We start from the raw sequence: 11,463 nt of genomic DNA, 5'->3' as shown, positions 1-11,463 counted from the left end.
ATCTTCAGAGAGATATTCAAGGATGTCATCCTAAGAAAGCACCATATTTTCATTCAAGAAATCACATTATCTCTCCTTACAAACACCACTCATTAAATAGGATAATATAACATTTAGAAAGTTTCCAACTAAGAAAATAAATAAAATAACAAAGAATATATATTTCAACAGTCTATATGATGCCTTCAAATTTGTTCAAGTTCCCTCATCAGATATGAACTTTTGGGTGGTATTCGATGCTTTTATTAGTTGACACTTTCCGTTTTTGATCCATCAACTGTCTTCTCAAATAAAATCGCCTCTCTAGAACCATCCCTTACCTGGCCAAGTGGTGACTCTACAACAGTAAACTTAGTTACCCAACAAGAGTCCAAAGTAAATTGGCATATAACAATTTAAAAACAAACAATTAATATGATGGCTTCTCCAAACTTGTCAAAACTAGACTCTTACAGCAAAGACTCCTGTCTAAACCAAATCACTACCAAGTCAAGCTACCCTAAATTGGCATAAGTTATAAAATTAGATTCAAATTTTATAGTAACTATTTCCCAATATTAAAGTAGAATATCGAAAGAGCAGGATATCAACACATGATATCCCAATATGTACCATGGTACCAAGAATGGGAGGAGAACAAGGAGAAGAAGATAGGAGAAAGAGGAAAGGAGACAAACGAAGGGAGAAGGGCAAAGAAAGGAGGAAAAGGAGCCAAAGGAGGAAGAAGAGTACCGAGAAACCAGACGACAATGGGTGAGCCACAGAGAGTGGAGGGGAAAGGGCCCCGTAGGTGGTAGCAGGGATGGGAGGCCACGAAAAGAAGATCACAAGACCCCTTGACCTAAGACCCGCAGTGCCTTTTTTAAAGAAAGAAAAGGACCGGACCACCCAAAATCAATCTCCTTGATTGAGACCACTAAATATTACTGTTATGTTTTCAAGTTAAAAAAACACTTGTTGGCAGGAAAAACAAGATTTGTGGGCCTGAACATGCAAAATTGCTTCATATTCAGGCAATCCTTCAAAGCTTCGTGATGCTTATTATTATCCCTAGTTTGACTGATAGCCCTTTTAACTAAAGTGGATGACATGGACTGTGTTTCCAACTGAAAGACAATTCTAAATGGACTAAGAGAAGTCCAGTAGTATGCAGTGATTTAAAAAGCGCTAGACCCAAGATCCAAAAACGCCCGAGGTGCTAGGCGCTCGCCCAAGCGCTTGCCCAAGCAAAGCGAGGTGCTAAAATATAAAAATATATAATATAATTAATAAATATAATTATTTAAATAAAAATATGATATTAAATTAAAAAATCTTACAAAATCACAATATCACATTAACAAAAAATCTCAAAATTCAAAGCAATAACAAGAATTTCAAATAAATAAAAATTAGCAGTATTAAAATCAAAATAATATATTATTAATCTAATAAATAAAAAATATTGTTACTAGTATACAGTTAACAGTATACTATTAATATGCTGTTAATAGTATACTATTGAGTCGATGTGATAAGAGGTAGGAGCGAGCAACGATAACGGGAGCGGGAGACGTGTGTGGCGATAGTGGCAACGGTAGCGGTAGCAACGAGAAGTGGCAATGGCAGCGAGAGCGGCAGCAAGAGCGGCGAGAGACGACAATGGCAGCGGCAGCGGTAGCAGCGAGCAACGGGAGACGGAGCGGGAGCGACGAGCGGTGATAGTGGCAATGGTAGCGATAGCGGTGAGCAACGACAGCAACAACGGGAGCGGGAGCGACGAGCGACAATAGTGGCAGCGGTAGCAGCAACAGCGGTAACAGTGAGCAGCGAGAGCGGGAGCAACGAAAATAGCAGCGGCGAGCGACGATAGTGGCAACGGCAGCAAGGGCGACAGCAACGAGCAGGGTTAGGGTTGGGAAGTCGCAAGAAGAAGGCTGATATTAGTGCTTTAGTTGGTTCGATTGAACCAACTAAAGCACCAGAGACCGAACCAGACCTAAAACGCTGGTTCAGTCGCCTGGTTTAACCCGGGCGCTCGCCCGAAGCGCCCAGCGCCTGGGCTCGTGCGAGCGCCCAGGCGACGCCTCTTTGAAGCACGCCGCCTCGAAATAAAGCGAGGCGCTCGAGCCTCGCTTCACCTTACCCGAGCGCCTAGACGAACGCCCAAGCGCTTATTGAAATCATTGGTAGCATGTGAAAAAAAAAATTCATAATGAGTCTAGGATTTCTAATCTGTATTAATAAACTTACAATCAAGACAAGGTAAGGAACGACTTCAAAGAGTTTTAACAATTAACACCAATGAAGGAAAGTGGACCAAAAGAAGGTTGTCACCTTTACCAAGGCCATATAGCCCTTCTTGAACAGCAAGCCCCAAGTAGAGGCCTAGGGGTAGGCAGTCAAGTCTCTAAAGAAGGGCAAAAGGTTGAGAATATTCTTGAAATTATTTTTAGCAAATATAGTATCATCTAATTGAGAAGAAAGGCTAAGTTGACTTGAGATGGGACACTATGATTAGTATATGGCAAGTTGGCAACGATAGACTATTTACATGAGAGGATGTAAACCTTTGGGAAATCATGGTTTAATGTTATTTTCTTTTCCTGCAAAGATGTAGCTTGCATAGTTTAGTTTAATTCTTTGGTTGATAGTTCTTGGAGGGACCCCTCTCCCTCAAACGAGAACTCCCATTAGGAGGAAACGAATGTGTTGGTTCATCTTCATATTGGGTTGGGACACATACTTAAACACAACTTTCAATTCAAACACAAGTTCATCTGTATATTGCGTTGGGACACATACTAAAACACAACTTTCAATTCAAACACAACTTTTGACATGATTTGGACTCAACACATAACCCAGCAATGACACAATTTGTTTTGTTTATAAGACTCTAGTATGATCTCACTGACATGCTAATCAGGAAAATGGATTTGTACATTTAACCTGATAATTGATTGTGTAAGTTTGAGTCAATCCTGTCAACTCAATTTAATTGAGTTAGACCACTATATGACCCATATAAGTAGATCAAACCAAACCTATTATTTTTTATCCCGTTCATGTTGGTTGATGCATCGAATCAAAATTTGACACCTCTATTGTATTTTTTTTTAAAAAGAGCAGCCCTGTACATGAGACTCCTGCTAATACAAGGCACCAGTAGAAAAATTATCTTGTATTCAATTCATGTTGGTTGATGGGTCAATGTACATAGCATTATCCCCACCAGTAGAAAAATAGCTTTTCTTAAAACAATCCTATATCCCTTGGGTCAAAAAGAGCAAGCTTATGGAGTTGAGGCTCATTCTCACCCCAACTTTAGTATTTTTCATGAAATCCATTGATAACTCCTCACAGATTTCTGCAACATCTATGATGGAATACAATCTATTGACTTCCTGAAAACCTAACTTCCACCTTCTTATAAAGCACAGAGAATCTTCCAACAAAGTACATAATATTCCAATGAATTATAGTCATTTTCTTTTGCAAATATATTAACAACATCAAGACCGAGTGAAAAGGACACTTGCAACAAAAAGCAACTCACTTACGGCACATTTCTTAATTCGTTTTGCCTCAATCATAGGAGACTAATAAATTGACTTCAGTTACTTAATTCTAAGTTCTTTAAGTCCATAATGCTTTTTGCCTCAATCATAGAGACTGATAATTTGACTTCCACAGATGAAATTCTAACCAACTGAGCTTGTCAGAATCCATAATGGTCCAATGAGTCATCTACGGTATTGTAACGAAAAGTTTGTCTTTTATCAAGAACTTCATTAAAGAGTTTTGAATGAAGAAAAAGGTTATGATCTAAAAGCATTTCTAATATGTGAGAAGAATGTACATTAATGTCATTAGCAGTAGGCCATAAATACATCATACCGTGCTTTTCTGAAAAACATTGAATATATAGTGTGAGAGCCTCTAACCATGGTAATTGCATTGTACTAGAACCACATAATAGGTGACTTTTGTGGTCAAACCGACAGTTATAGACTGATGATTTCATAAGTAAAAGGTAGGTAAATCTTACGTGCTGACTGTTGCAGGCCGATACAGACGAAGGCTAAATCTATTTTCCACATCTATTTTGTCAACAAGTGGTCTGGCATAATCTGAAACAACATTCCAGGAGAATATGGCTAATTAGATAAGGATAAAATAACTGACAGGAATGGCATTTGAGCACAAATCTAACAAAATTTAACCTTCTAGACCAGCAGTAAAAAGAACAAGATCTGCAAATTCACTAATCTGCTGCAAGAACTCTTGTAACCCAGGACGTTCAAAGACAGTGACATGATTGACCTTTTGTTTCCCCTCAACTTCCTTAAGCCAAGGAATTTTAAACATATGTATAATTAGTCCATCGTTAGGATGAGGATTAAGTAACAACAAATGAAATATGAGTTTAGAAGCCAACTACCTTATCCATAGATATGCATTCCAATTCAAAGCACTTCACACCTGCCTCAATAGCCTGGCTACGTACGACAATAGGCACACTAGATGCCTCATATGCAGATACTAAAGTCTCATCCAAGTCAAGAACCACCTGCACATTTGACCCAAAGTAGAATAAACATGACAGAAAATTAGAACTTAAATAAAATTTCATGGTAATAGGTAAAAGAACACAATATGTATTATATAACTTTCACAGAACCTTTATGCTGTTAAAGGCTCAAGGCACAATAAGGCATGTACGTCTCTTAAAGTCTAGTGCAACCACAAGGTGAGGTGTAGGAATTATTGAAGCAAGGTGCATGAATTTTAACTTAAAATGAGACATAAATATTGTTCGATTATAAACAAGCAATTAAAACATATACATTGGCTCATTAACACAAAAGATAATGTTATATCTGTTGTAAAATGTATTAATACAGATGATGAATAAGATAAAAGGATTAATATGGAAAACATTACTGAACGAGGAAAGAAAACCAACAGATAATGAATAAGACAAAGATGATAAACTATATCAGAACCTTATTTTTTGGTATTTTTCCTTTAAACAAAGGGCAAACTTTCTATTGGTTAGTTTCTTTCTCAAAGAGCTAAACATTTCCTCCTTCCACAGATCAGGTTAATATAATCTCTTGCTTCATATAGATGTTACTGAGTAACAAGGAGAAATAAAGATTATAGGGACAAGCCTTTTATTCACTAGGGTTTTATAGAAAGCTCATAAGCTGCACTCCTGAGTTGTGCTTCCATAAGCTTAGAAACTTCATCTAGATGAGGACAAAAATCTGAGCCATGTGAGCCTCCAACCTTAGGTGCATGTTATTCAAATGACTTATTGGAAAACTCAGGCACTAGCACATTTCTACTATCATCAGAACCAAGTTACAATGATCAGTGTCAAACCTATCATTGTACCCTTCTGGAAGGATATTCAGCCATACCTTGCAGCCCTTGGGTTGTATTGGCCCATCTAGCCCCTTGTTTGACCATAAGAAGGGCCTCAGTGCCACATATCTAATTATACCCATGGAGTGACTTCTTTGATGAGTGAAATATGTGATGATTTGAATGGTCAAGGTGGGGTTTCATTGATAAAATTGCTCTCACTTTAAGGAATCTGTGCTTTTCCAACATGCTTCCTGTTGCAGATCAACCCCCAATCCAGCTTAATTTTGAGTAGTCAAACCTCTGCCAACCAACCTAAACTACATCTAATAGGCAGTGATTGCAAAAGGCGCTCGGGCGCTCGCCTAGGCGCTCGGGCGAGGCGAGGCAAGGCCCGAGCGCCTCGCTAATGTCCCAGGCGGCGCGCTTCAAACAAGCGCCGCCTGGGCGCTCGCCCGAGCCCAGGCGCTGGGCGCTTTGGGCGAGCACCTGGGTAAACCAAGGCGACCGAACCAGAATTTTAGGTCTGGTTCGGTTGTTAGTTGGTTCAATCGAACCAACTAAACCGATATAACCTCAACCCTAACCCTAACCCTAACCCAACACTAACCTGCTGCCGCTGCCGCTCTCGATCCCGATCCCGATCACGATCTCGTCGCTCGCTGCCGCTGCTCCCGCTGTCGCTGCTCGCCGCTGTCACTGCTCGCGCCTCCCTCAAGCCTTACCGCTGCTAGCGCCTCCCGCGAGCCCTCTCGCTGCTCGCGCCTCCTGCGAGCCCTCCCGCGAGCCCTCTCGCTGCTCGCGTCTCCTGCGAGCCCTCCCGCGAGCCTTCCCGCTGCTCGCGCCTCCCTCGAGCCCTCCCGCTGCTCACACCTCCCGCTACTCGTGCCTCCCGCGAGCCCTCTCGCCTCCTGCGAGCCCTCCCGCGAGCCTTCCCGCTGCTCGCGCCTCCCTCGAGGCCTCCCGCTGCTCGCGCCTTCCGCTCCCTTTCCCTTTCCTGCTACCGCTGCCGCCGCTCGCCGCTGCTGCTGCCGCTGTCGCCGCTCGCTGCTGCTGCTGCCGCCGCTCGCCGCTGCTTCCTCGTTTCTCCATCAGGCTCAGTATACTCTTAATATTAAGTTTATTTGAATTTTGAAATGATTAATTTTCTATTAATAGATTAATAATATATTATTTTGATTTTAATGTTGTTAATTTTTATTTATTTAAAATTATTGTTATAATTATATTATATATTTTTATAATTTAGATAATTTTAAATAATTATATTATATATTTTTATAATTATATTATATATTTTTATAATTATATTATATATTTTTATAATTTAGCGCCTCGCTTCGCTCGGGCGAGCGCCTAGCGCCTCGGGCGTTTGTGGACCTTGGCACCTTTTGGCGCCTAGCGCTTTTTAAATCACTGCTAATAGCTCAGATCTCATCTAACAAGGATGGAAGGCATCATTTATCAGATCGATCCGATCAACCCAGCACATCGATCCAATGTCATCTGCAGTGATTTAACAAGCGCTAGGCGCCTTTTGGCGCCAAGGTCCAAAAACGCCCGAGGCGCTAGGCGCTCGCCCGAGCGAAACGAGGCGCTAAAATATAAAAATATATAATATAATTAATATAATTATTTAAATAAAAAATATGCTATTAAATTAAGAAAATCGAATACAAAATCACAATGTCATATTAATAAAAGGTCTCAAAAATTAAAATAATAAAATTTTATATCAAATCTATTGAGTTGCTCTGTACACTTGCCATTTATTCTGAAACCTAACAATAATTTTAAATAAATAAAAATTAATAGTATTAAAATCAAAATAATATATTATTAATCTAATAAATAAAAATACTATTATTAGTATACAGTTAACTGTTAATATACTGTTAACAGTATAGTGAGAAGTGTGTGAGAAGACCGAGGCTGCTAAGGCAACGACAGCGAGAGCGGGAGCGGCGAGCGATAGCGTGAGCTACGAGCGACAGCGAGTGTGGGAGTGAGAGTGGGAGCGGGAGCTGCGAGCAGCGAGCGGCGACAACAACGATGACCGACGATTGTGGCAGTGGCGAGTAGCGACAGTGGCAGCGGCAGCAGAGAGCAACGACAACGGAGAAGAAATCTCGACGGCAAAATCGCAAGTGTTAGGGTTGGGGAAGTCGGGGAAATCGTGAGAGGGAGCCTATCGGTGATTTAGTTGGTTCGATTGAACCAACTAAAGCACCGGAGACCGAACCAGACGTAAAACACTGGTTCGGTCGCCTGGTTTAACCCGGGCGCTCGCCCGAAGCGCCCAGCGCCTGGGCTCGGGCGAGCGCCTAGGCGGCGCCTCGTTGAAGCGAGGCGCTTGGACATGAAGTGAGGCGCTCGGGCGAGGCGCGCTTGGACATGAAGCGAGGCGCTCGGGCCTCGCCTCGCCCGAGCGCCTAGGCGAGCGCCCGAGTGCCTATTGAAATCACTGGTCATCTGGCATACTCGAGCCAAATTTGGCCAACTTTGATAGCAGAATGAGACAGGTTTAGGGATCAATTACCAAAAACTGATCGAAAATGGGCAAGGAACGCATCATTTATCAGGCCACGAAATATACCTCAACCCAGCCCTTCCCACCAACCCCCCAACAATCAAACCTCATGGAAAAGCTAGGCAAGATAGTGATGCCTTCCTTATAAAGTTGTGCTGGTACTATTCCATATAAAGTTGATACTAATTTGTCAGCCAAGATAGTGTCGCATGCATGCAAATATGCACATAGACATATGCATGGACTGTTGCTCTCTTTCTCTCTCTCAAGCGACAACTGAGAAAGCTACAACTAGTGAAAATTTAACCAACTGCCGAAAAGTGCCTAGCGTTATCATGTGCATCCACTTGTGGTGAAAAATGACAAAATGACAGATCTAATAGCACTAAGGTGGTGTAGCTATTATCCACACAATTCTTTCTTCTTTTACAAATGCTAATTTTACATGTTAGTGCAACTCCATAGGAGTTAGATTAAATGGTTAAGGCAGACAAATTTCCAAGCTTGAATTGCAAACCTAGAAAGATATATAAAGAATTAGAAATTAAATTCAAAAATTGGCATAATAAATAGTAACTATAATTATGGGCATTATGATTTATACTAATTAGTTAAGGTAAGAGTGACACAACAACTCTTACCATCAATTTGCTCTTCTCTAACAGGTGGAATTGTTTGCATCAATCCAAACCTTCATCCCAGAAGGGCTTGTTTCAGAAAAAACAATCACCAAATATGAGTGCTCTCTAAAAAGATAAATTGGATTATCTTCATTTGTCACCTTGAAGAAGTTGATATAAAGTTCATCATTTAAGAATTAATATGATATATTTCCTTATTATGAATGAAAAGTAATAAACTCTTATACAATGGAGTAAGGATATAAATTTCCTGCCCTCATGGGAAAGAAAGAAACCAAATTATCTTGCTGGTGTTGGGGTGAATATACGTTAATGTAGTTAAAAAGGGCGACACATCAGACAAAATACTGCCCTGGTTCAGAATTAATACAATGTGAGCTGTATTCCTTATGGTTGGATTGGTTATCCCTTGAACGAGAGACCAGAACTTTGACCAAAGGTTTGAAGGCCTTGATAAACCGCCTAGTTGTTTGTTTTGACATTTTATGCATGTTGAAGTTCTAAATACTCTCAAAAATATGCAACATTGCAACGAACTACTAATTTACATAACCAGCCATTTAGTATGCAGGATGTCTTAACAACAACAGTTCTTATTTTTCCCATATTTTTCTTTCGTTCTTCACCAAACATAAACAATCCCTTTTTCATTGGTGCCACCCCAAATATCATATTTTCAAGTTCCAGACTAATAGAACGAATCAGCTGGGCAATGGTTGCATGTGAAAATGCAAAACCATGCATTTGGTTGGCAAGGTAGTGGGGAATCTTTAGAGAGAAGTTTCCTTCTTGGTCTTTGAGAAAATAAACTTTGAAGTCAAAGTTAAAAGATGCCCACCTATACAACCCAAACCAAAACCAAGTCAGTTGGCCTATGTTCAGAGACTTGTCTACCATCTCTTTCCACGAACATGGAGGCCATTTGCTACTAAATACAGTAATATCTAAATATTATACTTTAAATGCAGAAAAAAATTATTTCTTCAGTGTCACCTATTTCCTCAGGACCAATGCTTTTAATCTCATGGTCAATCACAAAGCTCGCCAAGTTCAATTATCCAAAACATACTCTAAAATTCTAAACTAGTTTACACCAGTCATGCTTGAAACTCTAAAAACCAATGCTTCTTCCAACAAATGAAGCAAAGAGTTAATTTCAGATCCAAAATTAAATATGAAAAATGCTACATAATTCCATGGCTTAAATTTATCTGATGACAAATTATTAGATACCCGCTTCTTGTTTATGAGTTGTGTTCTATTTCAGACCAGATCCCAAATATTGCTGAAAAAATGGAAAGATCTGACAAAACAGTCGCCACTTAGCAAGAAAATTATTATCTTCCTTTTACCCAATCAAAAAACCAAAAAAATGTAGTACGTATCCGGAAAACCACAAAAGGTAGCAAACAGGGGGGAAATAAGTAAATAAACAGAAAATTTATGGAAGGGTTAGTGATCTAATCGAGCTACAGAAAATGAATGAGTCGATGTCAATAAGGACCAAACCATTGTCAATCCGAAACAAGAACTATTGCTCCTCAACAAGAAAACCATGGAAAATGGAAATAGGGGTTTTCTATATCTTCAATCGGTGAAAGGACACAGGAACTGGAGGGAAAACAAACAAAAGATCGAAAAGAAGGATGTACCGTAAGCTTATCCAAAGGGTCCTGGCGCAGCTGAGGAGGCGGCGGCGGGGGCGCGTCGGTGGGGAGGGGGTGGAAGGCGGGGTCCGAGGAGGAGGCTGGGAGGAGGCGGTGGCGGACACCAACGAATGAGAGGAGCTGGGCCCAGGAGGGGGTCCCGGACTGCAGGATCTGCAGCAGGACGCGGAAGAGGAAGCCCAGCCACCCTAGCACCGTCCGCCACGCCTGCGCCGTCCGGTTCTCCCGCCCCGCGGCGGAGGCGGCACACACCTCCGCCGACAGCTCCGCCATGAGCCAACGCGAGACGGGCACGTATCGCGCGAGGACTGAGTAGGGATCGAGGGATCAGATTGGCTGAGGAGGCAGAAGAAAGCTCAGCCACGACGAAAAGAAAGGACGATTTGAGGGGAGCGAGCGACAAGATAAACGAATAAATAAATCAATAAATAATCAAGATAAAAAAAGGGCGACGGGCCTTCAAAAAATAATAATAATAATAATAATAATAATAATAATAATAATAATAATAATAATAGAGCCTCACGTTTTAGATTTTTTTTCCCAGTTTCATTTTTTTTTCGAAGGGAATCTTTATTAGGATCGAAGCACCTTATTATTATTATTATTATTATTATTATTATTATTATTATTATTATTATTATTATTATTATTATTATTATTATCATCAAAATCTTATTTCGAGTTAAACAGGTCCAATAATAAATCGGATCGACTATAGTGTTTTCAAATAGAATTATATATCATATTTAGTAGTAGCCAGATATTGCATATATATTTCATCAAAAATTAAATCATTTCATTATTTAAATTTTAACAATATCATTCTCATTAATATCCAAAAAAATTAAATGATTATAAACTAAATATCTTTTCCTATGTGCACTATTATTTGACTCCCCTTGTTTTCTAATATTTTTTAAAGATTAATTTTTAAGAATAAAAACAAAAGGGTAATTTTTTGAGAAAAAAAAACCAATAAGCTTTTCCTCAAGGGTGTCATCTATTTTTAGATTTCCCACATAAAGCCCTTTTTTAAATGTTCAAAATAATCTTCCATGAAAAATAAATATTTTTTTTCTTAAAATTAGTTAAACTAGTTATGTTTTGATTCAGACCCTTTCCACTATTTTCAAATAAAGTTATATTTTTAATTCACCAAACTAGTTATAATGGTTTTAATGAAGTTATACTATTTTAGCCCAGGAGCCAAAAATGTTGTAATTCATTTTTTTAATTATCATTCTCCCATGTTTAGAATAAACATTTTATA

General features: G+C 39.6%; 1 protein-coding gene across 1 annotated transcript in view; it reads right to left on the bottom strand.

The window, feature by feature from the left end:
• Positions 1 to 10,580, bottom strand: part of LOC103972890 (uncharacterized) — a 12,609-nt gene extending 2,029 nt beyond the window's left edge. Inside the window, exons 1-4 of the mRNA XM_009387273.3 lie at positions 10,176 to 10,580; positions 4,424 to 4,552; positions 4,206 to 4,326; positions 4,031 to 4,112 (exon numbers count right to left, since the gene is read on the bottom strand). Of these exons, the coding sequence (XP_009385548.1) occupies positions 4,031 to 4,112; positions 4,206 to 4,326; positions 4,424 to 4,552; positions 10,176 to 10,463 (620 nt within the window). The 5' untranslated portion in view covers positions 10,464 to 10,580. The remainder of the gene's footprint in view (positions 1 to 4,030; positions 4,113 to 4,205; positions 4,327 to 4,423; positions 4,553 to 10,175) is intronic.
• Positions 10,581 to 11,463: the final 883 nt, after the last annotated feature.

This window comes from Musa acuminata, chromosome BXJ2-1, assembly GCF_036884655.1.
Source record: "Musa acuminata AAA Group cultivar baxijiao chromosome BXJ2-1, Cavendish_Baxijiao_AAA, whole genome shotgun sequence".
NCBI lineage: Eukaryota > Viridiplantae > Streptophyta > Magnoliopsida > Zingiberales > Musaceae > Musa > Musa acuminata.
The sequence above is the reverse complement of the archived record's forward strand: the minus strand, read 5'-3'. Positions and strand labels throughout refer to the sequence as shown.